Source organism: Halichoeres trimaculatus, unplaced genomic scaffold (genome assembly GCF_033239565.1).
Source record: "Halichoeres trimaculatus isolate MK-OKI-2021-1 unplaced genomic scaffold, fHalTri1.1 fHalTri1_scaffold_17, whole genome shotgun sequence".
Taxonomy (NCBI): Eukaryota; Metazoa; Chordata; class Actinopteri; order Labriformes; family Labridae; genus Halichoeres; species Halichoeres trimaculatus.
In genome coordinates this window covers 16152089-16174388 of record NW_027437195.1, presented here as the reverse complement: position 1 = coordinate 16174388, position 22300 = coordinate 16152089, and the positions used below count along the sequence as shown (strand labels likewise).

Below are 22300 nucleotides of genomic sequence, written 5' to 3'. Positions count from 1 at the left end.
CTTATTTCTTATTGCACTGTATATTATTCAGTCTGTTTTACAATTCAGATGAAATCCCATAAATTATCTTAGACAGACTAATGAGTAAACATAACCCTGTGGGGCCACTCTAAAAACCTTTACAGTACAAAATAAAAGACTTAAAAGTCATTTTAAAGTTTCAACATGCAAAACAATATCACTGTTTACAACAGGAGAGAGACAAACATTGTAATCTGTATATTATTCTTTATCCTCAGGATATGTTCTTTTCTGTGCACAAGTACAGTATCTCTGTGGCTAAATGATCATATTTTCGCTGTATTTCTGGACAACTTGTGTACTGTGGCAAAAAAAAAAAAAGTTGTTAGTGAAGTGTTCTGTAAGCATTGAATGGGAACCAAAACACAAATAAGATGTTTTACATGTGTCATAAGCTAAAATGTCATGAAGCACATTTTTGTAACTGTGATGAACAAAGAATCTGCACTCGCAATTTGGGGATTTAAGACAATGCTTTGCTGAAAATACTGTTGAGATGAAAACAAAGCTTGAGCATTTTTATACTGTGTTCAGAGCTTGTGATTAATTTTTGAAGGTTGTTCTTTTTTTTTTTTTTTAATATTGTGTGATCATGTCCATGCATTTCTGAATAAAACATTGTGAATGAATGTCCATGTGCAATGAAAATTGAAGACACTTTAATCCTACACAGCCTCCACCCAGTGTCACTCATCCATAAATCCTGATTATGCTTCCCTTACAGTTCATCCTTCTTGCAGTCGCCACTTTGAACCAGTTTTACTGTGTCTGAGGGTCTCACCATAATCCATGCATATTTGCATAGACGCTCCTTGTTGCAGTCCTTTTGCCAGTAGATGACATTCCTGCGATTGAGGTTGGCGCCGGCACAGGCATCATACCACCAACCTCCTCCTGGAACACCCTGAAACTCCAGCTTTGCACAATTTTGGAAGTAGTTGTCATTGTCCCTGTCTTTGGTGGTGAATTTCTGGTTGTCATGCAAGTAATTTTCAGTATCCAGTGTGAGAGCATCTACAGCTGTGCCCTGGTACAACCCCAGCCTCAGCCTGTACGCCGATGATTCATCCTCCACCAGGACAGGGTCGTACTCCCCCATCTTAGTAATGGCATCTCGGTCCACTAGTTTTACTCCTAGTTTATAGCGGCCAGGGCCGCGGGTGAGCTGATGGAGATATTCATTGCCAAGCCAGTGATCACCAGTCACATCCCCGAAACCATTTTTGTACTCATCCCAGGTCCGATCGAAATTCACGCTGCTGTTAACAGTAATGTGCTGCACCACAGTCCAGCCCCCCTCCTGCATTGCGCAGTACGCCACGATGGGAGAGTCCCCTGGTTTGATCAGGTACACGCCATCTCTGGCCTTGCCTGAAGAAGTCATGAGCATTTCGTAGCAGTCTCTGGGCAGCACTGTTGAGCAGATAAACAACATCATCATAACAGTGTATTGGAAGTAAACCAGGTTTCTTGACATTCAGTTATTTATTGAGTCAAAGACAAAATTTAAGCAATACAACACTAAAATAGGCATCGTCTAAATTTAAATGTAATGATGTGTAAAGTGAAAACAGTTAGAAGGATTTATACTATGCAGTAAGTGGGCACTTAGCCTAGCTAAGCACAAAGACTAGAACACATAGCTTAAATAAGTCCACAGATAAAACCTTACAATGGGAAAGCTCATATAAGTTTTGCCCTGATGTGCAAACATTTTTTTTTTCAATAGTAATCAAATAACCATAAATAGTTCAACACACAGTATGTGACCCACTGTGACTTGCTTGGCACACTGTTACCTAAATTTAAACTTTGTTTCTTTGTTTATGCTTGATAACAAAATTGTTTACAATACAGCAATATGTGAGTAAAATTGTTTGTGTGCAGGTTCTTATACCTTTGGCAGAGGTCAAGATAGTTAGTTTTTTCTCTTTGTATCTTTGTGCTAAGCCAAGTACAGCTGAGCTAATATGGCTTGGTTGAGCATTTCCACTACAGGAGTGAAGGAAAATTTTTCTTATGTCAACACTGACCCCCAAATAAATGAATAGATATTTCCTTTAAAAAAAAAATGAAAGAATAGCATTAGTTATCAAAAAGTCAAAGTATCGCCCTAATTGTGAATCCAGGAATCCATGATAATATCTAACAACTGATTTAGCATCTACAAACACCTGAGAGCTGTTTGAGGCTTAGCCAAACTGGAAAGATTCTGCACAAATCAAACAGCTGCAATAACATGTAAGGTTTAATTATGAAACATTCAGCTACATTGAAATTGAAAGCAAAATCTATTTTACCTTTCATTCCAGGGTTCAGGACCAAGTTATGCTGATCTGAGGGGATGAGGTTCAGGTTCTCAGCTTGGAGATGCTCCATGTTAACTGCAGCCACTTTGAGCAGCAGCAGGGCCACTGCTGCAAGAGAGCATCTTGAGCTCTTCATCCTTCACTCTCCTCTTTTTTTAGACTGGAAGTGTCTGGTTAGTGACATGATTCTATCAGTGTCTGGGTAAATTTAGTACTTAATCAGAAAACCCACAAAAATATACAAATGAATATAAGGAAGGTAAAATGTAGAAGAAGTTGTGGTTACCTTTAACAGATTCAACCGTGTCCAATAGTTTTCCCACGTCCCGGCTGTATTAATCAACACTGACTGCATACAAACAGTGTTTTAGACTGCATAGAGTTCACTGAAGTCCTTGTTCACTACCTTTCCTGCTGAGTTACAGATGGACTTCAGCCTCAGGTTCACATCACAGTGACATCAACACTCCACTTATCTGTGTCAAGTGAGATAAAACCGCATGCAAACAGAGAGATATGAGCTATTTATGCCCATATCTCTGTCTGACTTAAATCACTTCAGGACTGAATGAGGCTGAAGTCCAAATTTGATTACATTGTAGGGATTTCACTGTAATAGGCTGCTGGTGATTTTGAACTTTATTTTCTGACCTCATGTTTCATCTCACTGCACTTTAGCTCGAGGTAAAGTGCAGCACTGAAGTTAGGTACAGCACGTACAGTTCTACTAAGGTTCATTTTTTACTTTTCTACTAACAGTGAGGGTGACCACGGTAATGCTGTCATCTCTTACAAAAAAAATATACATATATATCAAATGAAATATTCACGACTTTGTAAGTTTATTGTAAGAGAAAAACAATATTTCATGAGAGTATACATCATATAATTTCAAAAAGCCAGAAAGTTTCTGTGCTACATGTGAAACTGTATTATCATATTTACAACATCTTACTTTTTTTACAGTAAACAACTCGAAAAAATAATAATTAAATTGATATTGCACAATGTCAGTACTTCTGTTCTTATGGAAACCAATAAATACATTAAGTTCTATAGACTCCAGGATGGGTGCAGTACAGGCTGAAAGGCACACACAATAGAAAAAACTGCAATTACTATCAAATGATTCCACCAAGGATTCTAAGACCGTTATCTTGCTCTTCAGTGTCATCAGGTAAGCTGAGACAGGAACGAATCAATGACCTAAGGGGAAAATATAATTAACATTAGGTTAGGACATTTTGTATGAAAATTCAAAACCAACAGAGGCTGCAGTAATGATTTATGCATACATGAAACACCGACCTTTGCCATGTCTCCTGCAGTTCCTGGAACAAACTTCAGGGATGGTTCCTGATGCCATAAATCCAACAGCTGTTGATTAAAAAGCTGGAAATTTCTATAACATACAAAGTCAAACTTTACCACAATGGTTATGTGTATTGACCATTACATGGTTCTGATACTGAATATTTTAGGAAACAATCACTCTCTCTAAATTGCTCTGCAAGGTTGTTTCCCCTTGTGTTTTTTTTTTTTTTTTTTTTAAACCTGGTTTTAATTTTTAGCTTGCAGTGCTGTTTTTCTTTTTGTTCGCTCTTTTTTTTTTTTTTTTTTTTTGCTGCTTTGGCAAAAGTCTATCCAGAAAACCCAGTAAACTTACTTATCTGTGGTTGATCCACTATAGCCACTTGCTCTAAGCTCCTCACACCAGTTTATCAAAACTGAATTTATCCACTTTAAACCAACATTAAGATACCTGGGGGATAAAAGACAAACTTTAGTCCTTTGCATTTCTATACAGTTGAGTTAACTTGCTTTGTGCAGTCTGTTCAGCTTTATTTCTGCAGAGTACTTACTCTTCATATGGATGAGTGAGGACTTTCTTAACTAAAGGGAACAAGTCCACACAACAGCCGATGGAAACCCTGGGAGAATCTTCTTCAATGCTGCAGAGAAAAATAGATCTCAGTGACATTTCCTGCTCTTGTAATCAATGCTACTTGAAAGCTTACTCACCTTTTGCTTATCAGTGGAAGAAAATCAACTAACACACCAATGTCTTGGATCCTGTACAACAATGAAGTTGCAATACAATTAAAACTTCAGGAGATCACAGTGCATGCAACATTATTACACATTTACATACTATTTACCTCAGAAAGTATGTCAACAGCTCTCCAACATTTCTCTGCCACAAAGTCAAAGACACTTTTAGTCTCAGGTTTCTTCCAAAGAGCACATCAATCATAGTGCTGTGATCCCGCGTGAGCTGAAAAACATTGTCAGATTCAGATATTATCTGCATACCTGCAACATACTCAACAAAAAATCCAAAACAAGAAACAGAAGTACACTCTGAGGCGTGTGGTATTTCTTACTTCAGTGAGCATACAGTAGTCTGCTTGCTCAGGACCAGTTTTTCCAGTCTTGTGGATTTTAATGACACTTAAAGGAAACTCCCAAGGGTCCGAGTCAAATATCTCCTGGTGCATGTCCTGCAAACAGTTCATCTCATTTTCCTTATTTGCAGCATCATAAGTCCTCCCGCTCACAATCTGCTTCCTCCGGGCCACTGTCAGGTGATAGGTTTTCCTCTTACATGACACTACCCGCTTCAGTCTGCCACTGCCGGAGCGACTCACTGGATTCCTGGTTAGGGTGATATACTTATTACTATTTTCTTAAAACCAAATTGCATCACTTAAACTTTGTCAAAGCAAAAATACAAAAAAAGACCTACCTCTTTTTTATGAAATCCTCATTTTTTTCATAGACTTCCTGCTGTAAAATATATTTACGTAAGGATAAGTACCACAATTATTCATTAAAAAATTCAAATATTCTGATGTAAACTAATGATATAACAATATAATCAAGCTTACGTGTTTTGTGTGTCTTCCATGAGTATATGTCACTCTGTATGGGATTTCATCATGTTGTACAGCATCATGGCCGAGAGTTTTGTACTCCCCATCTTCACTGTTGGAGTCCATTATACCTAGAAACACACACACACACACACACACACACACACACACACACACACACACACACACACACACACACACACACACACACACACACACACACACACACACAGAGAGAGAGAGAGAGAGAGAGAGAGAGAGAGAGAGAGAGGCATATGCATTTAAACACATGCTATTATCAATGGTCAAGCTGCGAGTTTGAGACTTATGTGTAAACCTATTTCTTTGCCTATTTACTCATAAAGCATGACCTCATACTTTATTTTTTAAAATCATCATTACAGTAACAATGCATATTTATGTAACTGTGCATAAATTGCTTACAACTTTTTATAACACATAACTGTTTAAGATAGCTGTGCATTGGATGTTCACACAGCACATTGTACACCGCAGATAGAGCATCATGATCATTTATCCAAGCGCTTTGTGTCTGGTTTCATGCTACTGTGTACCTTGGTTGAGGGTGAATGGCAATTAAGTTGACTTTACTCTACTAACGTATCTAATAGTTTGTTACAGTCTTCATGTGACATTTTCCCTGCGGTTTTAGGAGAAAAAAATGTAGAAAAATAAGTCGGACAATAGGTCTGAGGCAAGTTGTTTTGAGACGAAAGACTTCGAATTTCTTAGGCAAACCTATAGAAACACAATCTCCCAGAATCCACGTAGGTTTTGTTGTTCTTTTTGAGTGATGACGTAAACAGGAAGTATTTTTGAGCCGGACAGCTGAATTGTAAGTCCTTTGAATAACTAGGTTAAGTTTGTCTTTACCATTTTTCCAACGTATATCAGTAGTGTAATGGATGAAATGAAAGCTGACTTATTTATGAACTTCAGACTGAGAGTGTATAGAGCAAACTGCCTTCACCGAGCGCAACGGTACGAAGCGCAGTTAACCACAGAGGTAGGAACGAATACGTTTACAGTACACAAAACAGCTGGTTAGCATAGTTTAACATCTCAGACAGTGATATCAAAGTTATGTATTACGAATCACGTTACGTGAAACAGATAACCTTACACTTTCTCATACGTGGCGTGTACTCACCGTGTTTTCCATTCCTAAGCAGAGACAGCAGCGTCAACGTTTTCTTTTGTTTATTAAAGGCGACTTCCAACAAGCTCACACCCAAATTTAACTGCCTCAGCCGCCCAGTATCAGAGAATAAAACATCCTATTCATAACGGAGTTTGCGACTGTGCACCCTCTAGCGACTAGACAAGCCTATCAAACATGCCTGAGAGAAGGTAGCCATCGTTGTTTCCAATCAGCTGATCCATAACCCTTGTTTTTATGTGCCATGAACAGAAGCTAGAGAGGCAGTAACCATGGCTGCAATCATTAGCTTAGATGGTTTTTATGGGTGAAATGAATTTTGCTTTTGCTTCATGAGCCATGACCCTTGTCTATATGAGTTGTTTGTCTCTGCACTTGATCAAACAGGGGCAAGCTGTGGCTTGTGGGTTGATCCCTGCTGAACTTGAGCTGACTTTGACAGCAACAGCTTCCCTGAATGCATAATGAAAAACAACATCAGCTGCTTTTATTGACTTATCATCTCTCTCCGTGCAGTTGCTGACTCGGTTGTTTTAGAGCTGCAGTTTTATCATCAGGTTCACTGATGTAAAGGTCCTCATCAGAGACGACACTCGACCTATGTATGTGTATGTTGCTAATAGGTTACATGGTATATTATTGGACTTATTGGCTATCATTTCTAGAGACATATTGATCAGCTCTTTTTCAAAGCAATACACTCAGTCATGTGATGTTTGCTTGAAACCTTACACACCATGTGATTACAGTAATATAAAGTTTTACTTCCTGATTGTGTGTTTCTACTTAAACCAGGCACTTGTTCCTGCAGTCCAGTCTTAAGATGGGACCTGCTCATGCTGCCTGTGCTCTGTTAAGCCTTGCACCCCTAATGGTGCTTGGTGTTCCCCCCGTTTTGACCCAACCAGAGCAAGTTCACCTCTCATATCCAGGTAAGAGATAGATTTTCCATCTTTTTCCATCAGCCTCTTGGTGCAATTATGCATTAAAACTGTGCCAAATGAATGCAAATTTACAGATTTAATGTACAAAATCACTGAACAAATAGGCTATAATTCTTTTTTTACAGCTCTATAACATGCCTCATTTAAGTGTAAGTCTTTTCGCATATCATGTTGTCAAAAAAGTGACATGCATGTTGTCAATTGTTGATAAAACTTTAAACTATGTTCAAACCTGTCTTCTTATGAAGTGTAGCATTAGTGTTGTCAACGTTAAAGGAACCCTGCAATCCTTGGTTAACACAGTCTTTTTCTTTTCTGTTCCTGCCAAAAATAATGCCTTGTTTTCTTTTAACTAATTATTTGATTTTTAATGGATGAAAGAGCATCGGGCCAGTAGAAAGTTTAAGTCAGCATACATGCAACAACATGAATAGCACCAAACCTGTACAAAATCAGCCTGTTCATTAGCATCCCTTGGTCTGTTTAAATTACATTAACCCAGTTTTTTTTTCACAATGTGCATCATGATTCCAATTTTTTTTTTTCTTCACAGGAGAGCCGGGGTCTATGGTAGTGACATGGACGAGCTTTGATTGGACTGAGAGTTATGTGGAGTACAGCCTTCTGGGAAGTCGGCTCTTTGAGATGACAGCCAAAGGTGAAGCCACTCTGTTTGTGGACTCTGGGATGGAGAAGAGGAAGATGTTCATCCACAGAGTCACTCTCACAGGCTTCAAACCTGCTGCCTCATATGGTGTGTGGAGGTTTAATATTACTGACATTTACTTATTGACTTTTGGTCTGTGAGATAATTGCTCTTCATATATGTGTTAAAGCCTTTTATACAAAAAAACAAAACTTGTTTTTCCAACAGTCTACCACTGTGGGAGCAATGTAGGCTGGAGCGACATGTTCTTCTTCACTGCTCTGAATGACAGCAACAGTTTCAGTCCTAGATTTGCTCTGTATGGGGACCTGGGGAATGAAAATCCCCAGTCTCTTGCTCGACTGCAAAAGGAGACACAGCAGGGCATGTATGATGCTATCCTGCACATAGGTAAGCCTTATGATTATCTAATTTATTTTCTAAAAGTAGTATTTTGTATGTGGATAATTTGTTCTAATAGACATTAAAAAAAACCCTGCAGCTTAGCTTAGAACAAACTGTATCATCATTAATCAAACTAAGAAGGTAAGATCAAGTCTAACAAAATGCTGAAGAAAGCAAGTAACAAGTTGGTACTGAATTTGCATTTGCATTACATAATTAGTATTTATTATTTAAGTTGTTTGTGTTGGGATCATATGGTGTAGCTGTGTGTCATTTGCTTTTTTCGAAGAAAAAGGAGAGTAGAATCTAAAAAGTGCCTGGGTCTGTTTTGTATCAAAACATGTTAGTCCAGAAAATTGGCCTGAATCTGGTTTTCACTGACTTTTGTCCCCTGTCTGGATTTAATGCCAGGGTTTAAAGAAACAGTCTTCTGATTTTTATTGTTTGTGTCAGCTTTTCAAATGACTCAACAAGTCAAACACTCTTTTACAGCCATTTATTAAGCTTACAGAGCTTAAATATTAAGTCTGTTTTCCTCATTAAACCAGATTAAACATTTGTATGTGGATGACTGGAGTCGACTGGTCCAACAATATAATATAGTTTAGCATCTTGGGAAATAAGCTGTTCCTTTTTCATGCCTAGAGGTAGAGAGAAGATTGTGAACGGTCCCAACTGTTTGCTAAAAATTAAGCTAGAGCCAACAGAAGATAAGTCAAGCTTTTTACAAATACTGCTGGAGCAAGAAATCAGTAATGGTTGCTACCCCAAATAAAACTATAAATTTAGATTTTTCTTTTAGATTAATAAACTAGAAAGAATGTGGAAATCATAAAGTGAAAGTGAGGATTTTAGAGAGTTTTTACCTAGCTTTACTTCAGCTGAGGACAGGCTAGTATGTCAATCTATCAGGACTTAAAAAAAGAGGGGCTTTGATGCTCTTTCTAGTTTATGCCCATTTAACATGATTCATAACTAAAATAGAAATTCCCATTTGTCCCGTGCTTGTGCTTTAGTAAACCCTTATTTTAACACCCTGAAATACATTGTTTTAGCTGCTGTCTCTTTAAAGCTCCCTCCTCTGATTGGCCAGCTTTCTGAAGGCCTGTCTTTGCAGAGCAATGGAAAAACCTTGGTGTATGGGACCTGTCACACCAACATGCCATTTGCCAGCTAGGAGTAACTTTTGAGATGACTTTTTTCTTTTAGCAAGACTCACTTGGATCTCTGAAAGATCGTTCATCGTTCCATACAAATCTGCACTCTTATAGGAAAACCAGCATTTCTACTTCATATACACATTTAAAACGTGAGAATGCTGTAGCTTCAGATTTAGGATGAAGACCTTAAGTTGGACCATGTTCCATCATTTAACTCTATGAAGAAATTAAGTGACAGTTCCATGAGAATGTTGAAATAAAACCAAAAATATCTTGAAATGTAGTGTAATGAACTTGAAGCTTCAATCTAACCAATATTTTCATTGTTGTTTTTTCCAGGGGACTTTGCCTACGACATGCATGAGGTATTTCCTCTTTTAACTCTTCAAGATCATAAATTCTGATCACACCCACTTCTAGTGTGCTCTGACAGTACATTTCTGTCAGCACTTTTCTACTTTCCGAAAGCCTCGCTGACACTCAACTAACCCCACAATGACAGACGAAATAAGCCAATTCACCTCTCACCGCTGATTCTATCTCACCACGAGGTATTATCAGTGCATTTAAAGTTTGGCTGAAACACACAACTTACGATTAGCGTTACTGTGAAACGCCTCAAACCAGTGGGGAAAGATGATAGGTCTGGTTATTTCACCCAAGTATTTCTTGGAAAAATAGCACCATTCATAACCACAAATATTAAGTCCTCATATCAGTTTTGCTCATCTGAAAACCTCCCAACTGTCATTATTCATATTTAGCAAACACATCCCTGTCTTGGATGCTAATATTAATTTTCCTGAATAGAGTTTCTGCATTATTCATGTTCTTTCTAATATGGAAAACTGCTAAATGCAATCAGCAGACTACAGAAAAATGAACAACTATAATTCATCCAAGCTGTGTTTGTAAGTGGAATGTGCGAGCACATCCTGTGGTTTCACTGATAATATGAATACAAAAACAGAGGGAAGGGGATTAATGACTTTGGCAGGTAAAATCCATCAGTGCTGCAATGAGCTACGGTGTACTGAAAAGCACAGGGAGATTTGTTTGGTAGACTTATGATACCTTCCTAAAGATGTCAGGGCAAAGAGTGCTTGGAGCCAAATTATCGATCTGCTTTTTATTTTTATGTTTTTGTCAAATGAGATACAAGGTTGCATTGTGATATATATTTTTGCTTGCTCCAGGTGATCAGAGAGACAGGTGTGTATACTGCAAGTGAACACTTTTCGATAGCCTTTTGGAGAGTTATTGAAGTTTATTCGTCATTTATCATTACTATGTTTCACGTTCACAAGATTTTATTGTCCTGACTGAGTCACAATACACTGCAGAGAACTGACTACACTGTAAATAAACTGGTCAGCAAATCTTAACTGAAAATACCCTTTGGACATTGTTTCAACACATACACCCAGCCAGACTAGTTCCCTAATTCACCCCTGAGTGACTTATTTTAAAAAATAATCTTTTCTTTTTCTTTAGACGGATAGTGCCTAAAACTATAGCATAGTAGACCTTTCAAAACAATCACTGTTCATTAATCTTTGGCGCCATGATTGAAGCCTAATGTCTTTTTTCCAGGACAATGCCAGGATTGGTGATGAGTTCATGAGGCAGGTTGAGTCCATAGCAGCGTATGTGCCCTACATGACCTGTCCAGGCAACCATGAAGCCACATAGTAGGTGACTTTGTAACAAATACAGAGCTATTGTATACTATCATCTTGGATTTTTTTTAAACACAGAGAAACTTGAACTTTTAACAGTTAGAGTCAAACATGGGAGTTTTCTGACTGTTTTTCTGTTTGTTTACATTCTGGTCAAAACACATCAACAGCTAAATTATGAGGTTTTAGGCAAAAACGTTTAGTGCATGCTGTAATACATTGCGGTGAGAGAGACTTTGCCAGACTCCACATGACAAATTACTCACAGAGCTGGCTACTGTAAATGTAGAGTCTGTACACACATATTTTAAAGCAGAATCACCAACCCCCTTAGAACAACCTCTACGGTCTGCCACAGTTTTCCCCCATAAAGAACAAACTCTAGCCTGCAGAAAACTTCATTGTACCGCTTGAACAGATGGGAGCTATTTTGGTCACTAAAGGCTGGAGCGGTGTCAGGAACCACCAACATCTAAACAACGCAGCGCTCACCAAAACTAACATTTATCTGAGTAGGAATCATCAGCTTTCACTATCTGTTATTCAGCTCAAAGAGACGCCCCCATTATGGGGGGAACTCTCTGTCTATATTTTGACTCATCGTCACTGAATGTGCTGATTTTTTTGTGCCTGAGAAATGTCCTGGACTGGGCCACCAAATGAATAACTGCTGTTATTCAAGCTAAATTTAAAATTTTTCTTGGTTCCAGCCTCTTAAATATGATGATTTGAAACCTTTTTTGTCCTAGAGGAATGCTAATTCAATATATTTGAGTTTTGGATTGTTGTCGGACACACACAAAAAAAAGAAATTCTAGCTTGGAATCGGAGAGACTGTAGGGGATATTTTTGAAGCTTTCCGTGGCATTTCTTCAATGATTTGCTTGATTTAGGAAACTGTCAGCAGAATAAAAAATTCTACTGATACGCAGCATCTATTAGAAAGTGCACCTTCATGAAAAGGATGAGAAAAAACATCAGTGCAAACTTTACAATTGCATCCTCATCTCAGTTCTTTTGTCCTTCATAGTAAGTTAGTTGAAAGCCAACCAAATGTCCTTTTGGGGCCACCGTAGTCCACACAGCATTCATTGCCAAGTTTAGCAGTTTTTTTTTTCGTGAACTTCAGGTATTGACAGCACTGATACTACCTTGCCTACCACTTTGCCACCTAGAGTGTTCTCTGAGTGCTTCACTTTTACTTTGCACAGCATGGTTAAGGATAAGTCATGTACCGCTCCTTTATACCAGAAGATTAGAGTATCCTGAGTGCACCAAAATGATCTTCAATTAAAAAAACAAGACTGACCAAACGTCTGCTTTGTTTATAGTAGGTTAGTGATTCAGAGAGCTAGCTTCTTAAGTTAGGAGCTCTAGCATGACCAGCTGCCCCTGAGTACTACAGAAAACAAAGCAGACTGTGGGTTTGATGTAAACCCACTGACTGCCTCTGAAACAAAAACAAAAACAAAAAAATAGTGGAAGTTTTTAATTGATTACAGATTTTAGAAATCTTATTTGTGGTACTGTTGTGCATTGATTTTCTTATTCCTCACTGCACTTGATTACCTGAAGAGTGACAGGAAAGAGGGAAACAGAGAACAGAGATGTCACAAAGGGAACAGGAAGGGCAGAACCAGGAGTAGAAGCCTGTTTGGCCAAGAACTCAATACCCACTGAGTTAAATTGCTCACCTTACCTTCCCAAACTTTCCTATTTTTCAAGATAAAAGAGATGGGGGGAGAAATGGTGAGAAAAAAGGGAGCTAAACATTATCTTCCTCTGAACAGTGTTTGGCCCAAAACAGCCGATATCTATAGCAGTATTGCACCTATGTCTCTTTAACTCTTTTATTTTGTCCTCAAAATGCTGCCTCTGCCTCTAAATAACCTCAGATCTGTTTGTTGCTTTTGCAAATTGATGAATCAGAGAAGGGCTGTAAGTATAACACAAATGGCTTTCTATGAATTATAGCCTCAATTTTGTCTTGTGGGTCTAGTTTAATAAAATAAAATGCAGCACCTTTTTAATGCAATGTTAGTTTAACTTTAGCAGAATTGAGTTTAGTTCAATGGAATTTAGTTGCAGAGGATGAAAGACTTGGATAAAGCTGAGACAGCAAACCCTAAGCATCCTCATATGCTTCTAATCCCACACATCGGCAGCGGATGCATCCTTAAATTCCAAGCCCATCTGCTGGAGTCAGTGGTGTGTGTTTATGCATTTTGAAACCTTTGAGGTGCCTGATCTTGCACCATAATATTTACTCACTGCTGCAGTATGGAGACAGTCCTCGCCTGGCCCTGCCATGTGTAATGTGACGGCTGCCTGGTTCTCATTAGGGAGCTGTGAGCAGTAGTCTCTTTTTCTTGGCGCTGCATCCCGACATGAGAACTTGATATTGAGAACTAGCTCACTTGCTCTGTTACATAACCAGAAATCCAGCTCCTATACCTTAATTTGTGTTTTGCTCTGCGGTGTTAAGAAATGTGTATACTCCCAGCAGCTGGCTCTTGCTCTTCACCCTTGCTCTTTCTCTCTATACTTCTCTGTCCTTCTCTTTCCGACCTCAAAAGCTAATGGGGAGAGAGAAATTGAAACAGGGCACACCGCAAAAGTTTTTGGTCAGCATTCCAGCAGGATGAGAACAGAGGATCCACAGAAGATGCTAAGGCCCCAATCAAGACTGTCTTTGTTCCCTGAGCACAATACGGTTCATCAGACCCTCAGAGGGACAGAGCAGCAACCGTCACTGCCTGAAACAATGTCCTGTGATGGGAGTCAGCGATATGCTTTCTGAAGACTACAAGTGCTCCCTTTCATCCCTCTAACGGCTGGGATTGAGCTCATCAGATGATGAAAGACGGGGTTTGATGGGGAAGGAAAGTCTTGTTGGGACAGTTTAAGAGTCAGGTTGTCCACATTGAATTTGACAGCCACCAGATTTTTATCTCCATAACATTTAAAGAGGGAAGCAAACACACATGGAAAACAAGCGTGCTCTGGGTTACAGAGGATGACTCACTCTCTAAGTTGCTCTCCCACAGCGCAGATTATTGAAAGAAATATAGGCTTATCATATTTGTACCTAATCAGATTTTCCAGCTCTTAACCACAGAACAAAAGGCTTCAAACTCAGCCTGCAGCTATTTCTGCAACTAAATCTTTCCCTTATTGCATGCCCAGTTTACATCATCCTGTTTGGATTCCTAGAGAGAGTGTGTATTATTCTACTGAATGAAGATATAATCATTTATTTCTTCAAACTTCACACTGCCTTCTCATGTCCCCTCTGCATATCTGCTGCTCCTGTTTTTAGCCACAAGATGGGAGCCTAAGCCCGCAAGAGGACTTTTCCTGCTCAAGTTCCTTTACAGAGAGAACACATTATCAGAGACGCAGCTCTCATTCTCTTGTTCTTTTCATTCTGTAGTCTTCAAAAGAAAATGTGATTTTTCTCACATATTTTCAACTTATTAGGCAGTTAATGCATCTTGTTTTGTAAGTTAAAGCACAATCATTGTGATAATTGTATGATTGGTGTCTATGGATGAAAAGAGATGCTGACTCAAGTCGTTTTCAGCTCGTGCTGAATGATCACAGGTCACACACCGGCCTCGCCCACTTAAAGCTGACCTCAGTGCCTTCGGAAATGACTGGTCTCATCATTTCAGACTCAATCAGCATTATTTCTGAGTCTCTTCCATACTCCTCTTGTGTCCCTGCTCCTGGCTTTTGACCTCTGACCTCCCTGTTCTCTGGTTACCATGAACCATACCTTAACGGCAGGTCCAGCCAGAATACTGCCCACTTTTCCCCTTCTCTTATGTAAGATAAGAAAACAATCAACCCCATCACCTCGCTTAGTTAATGGCCCGTAGAGAAGACTGGCTCCTGCCGAAATGAAAAACTGTGAGAAGAGTGAGCCGAGTTGGCGTCTGGGGGAGATTTCCATGAAAGAGTTGTTCTCTTTGGCACGGGCCCATCATAATATATGGAGAGAATGTAAATAATGGTGCACTCTTGGATGATATTTTTTTTATTAATTCTCATCTCAAAGGACGTTTGAATGATTTTGTGGTAAGAAAAGGAAGTGGTGCAGAGTGTGGGGTTATGAAGAGAAGTTGGTTAGGATTTATCATTTCCACCTAATACTGGATTTTAACGAGTAATCGAGTACTGAGCAACTGATTTCTAACAATGGGCTCAAACACTCTTTTTTTCTTATCAGGTAGAGATAATCACGTGTGGTGTCATATTACATGCCGCCATCAGGGTGGTGTCTTTAACTGCAGGTTTCAATGTGGTCCAATTGATTAAAGGATTAAGAAGATTACTTAGAATCTGCATCCAAAAACTCTGTGGTAAAATCATGGAAGTTACTTAACTCCTGAAAATTGCTGCTTGTAAAATGATGGTGCTCTTGAAGCAGAATGTCATGGTTTAAGACGGGTATATTTAGAGGCCAGTTTTGCTTGATTGACAGCTGCATTACATGATACATGACCTAATCTCAGCTCCACCCAGGCTCCCTCTTACTGCGCCTATTTTATTATCTGACCTCAGACATTAACCACAATCTCAAGTTCAAAACATGCAGTGCAGTGTCACAGAAGCTTTGCCCATGTTCTTTCTAAAGTCTTTAATTTGAAGAGGCAGCCTCTGACAGCCGGCCTACAGAAAAGTGTACAGTTCCTTTAAGTATCTAAAAATAGGAACATGTTTTTAAACTTTGACACGGATGTCAGCACTAAAGTTTAATGGTCATCTTCAACCAGTGATATATAATTCTGAGCTTTCTGGCACTGACACTGCACTGGAGAGGAAAAGTTGTGAAAAGACAAAAGAATTGCAACAGAGAAAGGCAGTCATTTTCAGAATTGCTGGTTCATTTCAGCTGCTTTTAAGCTGAAAATGCTCGAGTCTTTCGTAAATGGACTGTTGTTTTGCTTTTCTGAGCTCTGGTGTTGCTTCTTCTCATCCTATCTAACTTACTGTTCTTCTTCTTTTGATTGCAGCAACTTCTCCAACTACAGGAATCGCTTCAGCATGCCTGGCAACACCGAGAGCTTGTGGTACAGGTAAGGCAGAGGGAAAGAAATGTCACACTTAGAGGAGTCAGCCAGTTGTTGCTTTAGAAGAAGTGGACTTGGATGAGGTTTAACAGGTGAAAAACCCCGAGCAAGGGAAGAGGATGCAAGCTGCACACAGAGCAAGGAAAGAGAAATAATTCATTTTCCGACAGAGGCCCCATGTGAAGTATCGTATGTAGGTTTACCAAGCCTACTACTGTATTTCTTTAAACATTAATGAGCTGTAATAGGCCGCTCAGAGGAGCTGGCACTAGAGGAGCTCAGAGCTCCCTGCTCGTAGTTTTGTTTGCCTCTGCTATCTCAGGGACACTGGGACTACACAAAGGAGCTATACATCTCACTGAGTGACTCAGAGCTCACTACAGACCTCCTCCTCTCAGACAGAAAGATAAAACCATACTAGATCATAGACCAGCTGCCCACTCCTCAGACCCAGGGTCTAGACGCAGACAGGCTTGCTGGCTGGGGGCCATCGCTCCATGTGTGTAGTTACAAAAACTGGAGAAATCATCTCACTGCTTGAGTACTATTGGAAACTTTTCAGTTCCTAACATGCCATACACATGTACAGAACACATGCTTTCCGTGAAGCCTGCGTCAGAACGTGGAAGCTTTCAGAAAATCCTTTTTTTATTCTAAAGGGAATATGGCATTGAGCAGCAAATGCAAGGGACAGGGCTAAGATTAGGAGTGTTTTTCACACTATGTTGAGTTGGAAGTGAGGTCTGTTCTTACTTAGTGCTGACTTTCAGCATGCTTCCTCCACTGGGTCAGGCTTTGTATCATTTTAACAATGTGTGTCCGCAGCTGGAACTTGGGGTCAGCACACATCATCTCCCTCTCCACTGAGGTTTATTTCTATCTCGAGTTTGGCCAGGAGCTCCTCTTCAAGCAGTATGAGTGGCTGAGAAAAGACCTGGAGGTTAATGACCAAAACCATTTTGTGTGTTGATCATAAGTGCTCTTTCCAGATTTCTCTCTCTGCCTCAATAACATTCAGTTTTTCTTTCATCTGTTATTAATGTCCTGATGTCTTATTTAGTTTCAAATTAACTCTTATCAAATAGGAGGCCAACGAGCCAGAGAACCGAGCAGTGCGCCCGTGGATCATCACCATGGGACACAGGCCAATGTACTGCTCTGATGATGACCAGGACGACTGTACCAAATTTGACTCTTATGTATGTAACAGAATTGTATCTGTAAATTCATACACATTTCTTGTGACACAGTCGCCTGATTTTTTAATTTCCAGATAGAAAGGCGTCATAAAAGTGTAAATATATTTTAGAACTAGCTCAGTAAAAGACAGTAATTCCACCAACCACTTCAGAAGTTTCCCATTGAAAATGCTTAGGGCCTGTGTCTACTAACAGCAGTGTTTTCTTCTACTGTTAGTGCCCATGACTTCAACTTTAGAGTGCTTCTCACTAACACAAGCTGGTTGAGGTTTCTAAAAACTTACTACGGCACTTCTGCCTGCTTTAGAGCTGACATGAAGACTGATTTTAAGTCAACTAATTTTTTTTCTCCTTCTGTTATGTCTCTTTTGACTTTTTGCATTAAGGACTGAGAGCTGAAACATCGCTTCGTTTTGGTCAGACCATAGACTTAAAAAAACGGACATCAACTTGCTCGGCCCTAAGTGAGGTCACCACAAAAACTGCGCCCCCTGGTGGCTGGCTGCAGTATAGGTCAAAAAATCCAGCTCTCCAGTCATTCCAGATGGGCTGTGATCAAACTTTAAAAAATTAATACACCTCGTAGAAATGTTTCTCACGTCCGATTGTTGTGATGATTTGAAGATATTGTCTGGCTGCCTTGTATTCAAGTCCTCTTTTTTCTGAAAATGTTTGTTTTGGTTAGTTATGCAAGGTTAAAAACAAGGTTTTATGTTACGTTTAATGATGATCACAGCTGCCGTTCGTGTGTATTTTTTTCAGGGATAGTAAAATATGTCGGGACAGATTGCCAGGAAGAGATTAGACTTTCGAATGAAAAAACCAATTATTTTTGTCCTGGCTCCACTCAGATTCTCCCAGAATCCCTCACAGTTTTTACTGTGCAGACTCTGGCTGCACAATGGCTGCGCCTGTGACAGCCACGCTGTCAACTCTGTATACAGTCTATGGTTCGGACAGAAAATGTGTGCAGCCAATGAAATAAAAGCTGCTAGTGGACACAGGCCTTTCATTGCACTAGTGGTCTGATCAATCAATCTTTCTCTATTTAGCACCAATTGCAAACACATGTTATCTCAAGGTGCTTTACAAACAGCAGATCTAGACTATCCTCTGCATTTTATTGATTATAGACTTTTTCTTTTTTAGCAAAGCAAAAAAAAAAGTCTCTTTGTTTCCCCAAATGCTTCTCTGGCATCAATTTGTCTCTGGAAAAACTCTAAACAGAGGAGTTTGGTGGGGTTTTTTTTGTTTTGTTTTGTTTTTTGTTTTTTACAAAGAACAGAGGATCTGTATCATAAATTATATCTGTGTCTTTACTTAAAGTTATTATTTTCTGCTCTGTTGCCCGAGGTTTTAATTGCTCCTGTTGGTAGACGTGTCACCTTTATTGCAAGCTGGCCGGTCCACATTACAGCCTGTGAGCACTTTGAGTACAGCCTGCTGTCATAATCACTGTAATTTAGACCAAATAGTTTCCACCTTGACTTTCTTGTCTCAGCACTTGGCACAATTTGGACTGAGGCTGGCATGGATATATTAGTGCTCTACCAGGTTGTATTCCAGGTAGCAGGTAGAGTTTCAGACACTGATGTCAGCTCTTGCTGTTATAAACAGTCCTCTCTTTTTTATCTCAGGTCCGACTGGGACGGAATGACACCAAACCACCAGCTCCTGGTCTAGAGGATCTTTTCTATCTCTATGGTAATGTTTCAATATGACAACCAGCAGAGTGCTGCTCGTGAGTGTTTCAGATCACAACTCCTCACACTCCAATAGACTCATGTTTTACCAAGTACTGAGAGCAGACCAGCCCAGACATCTTTTATTAAAACAGGCTTGTGGCCCCAAAAGCCCTTTTGTAAATGTTTTCCTGAATTACATGTCTCACACTTTTGTTTGTTGCATTAAATTACTTAAGTTGCAGTGGAACATGGACGGTTTTTGTTGCTCTGATGTGAAGATTTTACTTATTTGTGAGAAAATTTCAAAATGAAGTGGGCAGTGGATCAGAGAAACAAGAGATTTCACAGTGAAACGTTTTTAATTGAGCCATTCAGCTGGTTATTTTTCTGTGCAAGATGCTGATTATCATCTAATCTCTTTCACAGGAGTGGATGTGGAGCTTTGGGCACATGAACACACTTATGAGAGACTGTGGCCTGTCTACGGCGACAAGGTCAGCTCCTCACCACATTCTTCAAACTATAGTCTTTGTTTTGGATCTGAGACAGAGACGTGTGTTTATCTCTTTAAGGTGTTCAATGGGAGCAAAGAGCAGCCTTATGTGAACCCAAAAGCTCCAGTTCACATTATCACAGGCTCTGCTGTAAGTAATTTCACATCACAGTATCGGCTTTTTTCCACAAACATCTACGCATAAATTGACAGCCGCATCAACAAAAACAATGTTGCATTGTTCAGAGTCCCTTCTGTGCAGCAGTTGGTCTGCCACATGGTTCAGTGCCAGCTGTTTCTCTGGTTAAGTGTTTTCTGATGTGGTGGAGAGCAGCGCAGGACATGCCTCGTCATCCAACCGCAGAGGGATTAGTCATCAGCATATCAAACTGCAGCCAGACTCACACCGAGGCGCAGCCACAGTTGTAAATGTCACACAGGGTTTTGTGAACAGAGCTGGAGGAGGGCATCCTGCTCACACCAACAGATCCTCTAATTCCTCTGCAGGGCTGCAGAGAGAGGACCGACAGGTTCAACCCGAACCCTAAAGAGTGGAGCGCTTTCCGCAGCACAGACTACGGCTACACCCGCATGCAGGTTGTCAACACCACCCACCTGTACCTGGAGCAGGTCTCTGATGATCAGGTGAGCTCAAATGCAAGAGCATTCACACGAGTACAAGTAAACAGTTCATTAAAGTTATGACGTCTTCAATGTGTGTTTCAGTACGGCAAAGTGATTGACAACATATGGGTGGTGAAGGAAAGGCATGGCTACTCTTCATGGTTCTGAGGAACATCTGCCCAAAAAAACCTGCTCAGGAAATGCACTTTGAACTTCAAACAAGCACATGTTTTGCAAATTGCACTGATGATTAAAATAATGCAGTCCATTTGTAGAAAAATTTATCATCACATTTTAACCAACAAGCGTTTCTGTTTTATTATTAGTCAGAACTGTAAATGTTTCATGCAGCTGGAATTAGCTCTCAGGCACCCTCTCTCTATTTTGTCGACACAAAATGAAAATCTGTTAAGAGTTTCAATAAATTCAGCTTTTTTATGAACCTGTTGATTTGTCCTTCCTTCAAAAATCCCCTTTGTTCATCACTATAGACTAAATAAGTTCTTTTTTAACTGTAACTTTTCATCCACAAATAGATGCTGCCAGATTACTCCGTTGACAATAGCAATAGACAGCGGGAATCTGGCAGACATGAGGCGCCATTCCCTTCAGAGCCCATTTCTCAGCTCAAAAAACCTGGAAATGCACTTACACAGATCAGATCTCCCTTCTATCACTCTGTCTAGATGACAGTCTCCCTTGGATAATCACATCAGGATATTGGAACCTCATTTCACTGTCCATCTGTGTGGCCTTCAGGGCCTGAAACAAAAAGACACATGGATCTCTATGTCTGCATAAAAGGGCGGTTATGTAACTCAGGGATGTTTGTGGCTTGGGCACATGCAGAGTGAGAGAAGGCTCCTTCCCAGAGGAGTGTTTATGCCATGACTCTCACCACTATGTTGGCGTTAATTCCTAATAAGAGCAGGCTGCCGTGGATGAATACTGGCAGACTGCAGCGTGGACCAGCATGCGGCTGTGTTTTCAGTTTTCTTTTAGCGCCAGATTTAATGATGTATCTGTATAATGATGTTGACACAAAATATACAAATCAGTCATTTGCTAATGCCACTTATGCGTTTGAGCATACAGCACGTTGCTTGGCAGGCATTTGGATCAGAGGCACATGCAAACTTTGAGAGACTATATGTTACAGGAATGGAAACTGTAGAAAAGTGCCATTTATCATCAGAATGATGGGCCGCTTACAGTAAGAGGACAAAACATTCAAGCAGCTTTGACTCGGTCAAGACGTGTCAAAACAAGTTAGCCAAAAGGAGATGAGAGCTCTTGTAGAGAGTACAAAAATAGTCAGGCGTCAGTAGCATGTGTGTAAATCTATCCAAGGATTTGTTGAACTTCTCTCTGATGTCAACGCCCCGTCGTGCTGCGGTGTCTGGCTCATACTCACATGCTCTCAGCGTGCCTACCCACTGCTAAACGCCACTCAAACACAGCAGCATGAATGTGAAAGTGCCTCTGTACTGCAGGACCTGCACTAGAGAGCCTGACCTTTGACCTGCTCATGCTGTACTGGGTACTCTGTTGTGTCCAACACAGTGAGAGATAGGAAGACGAAGCGCTGTAAAATGCAAAATCTAGAGTCCAGGGAGGGTATGAGAAGAGAGGGCTGCCAGATTTCAGAGTACATTGCATCACTGCATTTGTTTACAATTGTTAGCAACCACATTTATTGTCCTATAAAGGCTGTGTTGTTTTCCAGTTGGTCATCCAGGTACACCGTACAATGCATAAAATGGAAGAAGGAAAATGTCTGCTGTAAAAAAAATGAGGATGTCTTGCGGGGTGCACATTCCTCATTGTTGAGTTCATGTGATTTTCTTTAAATCCATAAAGAATAAAAAAAAACATTGATCAGAATCCAGGAAAAAGGGCAGGGAGAAAATAACATGTCACATCAGATCGCATGCCTATTTCTGAAATATGATGTGCTTATTACTGCTTATGATAGAGGAACAGCAGGGTTTTGGTAGTGTGGTTTAA

At 39.9% G+C, this 22300-nt stretch overlaps 3 protein-coding genes across 5 annotated transcripts; 1 reads left to right on the top strand and 2 right to left on the bottom strand.

Annotated features, from left to right (window-relative positions):
• Positions 1–60: 60 nt before the first annotated feature.
• On the bottom strand, positions 61–2603 carry LOC141806076 (fibrinogen-like protein 1-like protein). The gene is made up of 2 exons (XM_074691304.1): positions 2322–2603; positions 61–1434 (listed from the first exon to the last, which is right to left on the bottom strand). The coding sequence occupies exons 1-2, from the start codon at positions 2464–2466 to the stop codon at positions 740–742; spliced, it is 840 nt and encodes a 279-aa protein (XP_074547405.1). The 5' UTR covers positions 2467–2603; the 3' UTR covers positions 61–739.
• Positions 2604–2933: 330 nt separating this feature from the next.
• On the bottom strand, positions 2934–6586 carry LOC141806993 (KATNB1-like protein 1). Its single transcript, XM_074692745.1, has 10 exons — positions 6375–6586; positions 5219–5334; positions 5077–5117; positions 4715–4985; positions 4490–4605; positions 4353–4403; positions 4193–4282; positions 3997–4092; positions 3639–3732; positions 2934–3536 (listed from the first exon to the last, which is right to left on the bottom strand). Exons 2-10 carry the CDS (start codon positions 5327–5329, stop codon positions 3504–3506), a joined length of 903 nt encoding a protein of 300 aa, XP_074548846.1. The 5' UTR covers positions 5330–5334; positions 6375–6586; the 3' UTR covers positions 2934–3503.
• Positions 5991–20682, top strand: acp7 (acid phosphatase 7, tartrate resistant (putative)). Of its 3 annotated transcripts, XM_074692742.1 has the most exons (15): positions 6007–6059; positions 6900–6985; positions 7179–7315; positions 7881–8081; positions 8202–8384; positions 9878–9903; positions 11132–11229; positions 16236–16298; positions 17118–17232; positions 17378–17491; positions 19129–19195; positions 19603–19670; positions 19749–19820; positions 20177–20314; positions 20396–20682. In XM_074692742.1, coding segments are annotated over exons 2-15 (1350 nt in total). In that variant the 5' UTR covers positions 6007–6059; positions 6900–6983; the 3' UTR covers positions 20462–20682. The 3 variants fall into 3 exon arrangements, with proteins under 3 accessions (XP_074548844.1, XP_074548843.1, XP_074548845.1); XM_074692743.1 differs by lacking the exon at positions 6900–6985 and having other exon boundaries at positions 5991–6059; XM_074692744.1 differs by lacking the exons at positions 6007–6059; positions 6900–6985 and adding an exon at positions 6066–6230.
• Positions 20683–22300: the final 1618 nt, after the last annotated feature.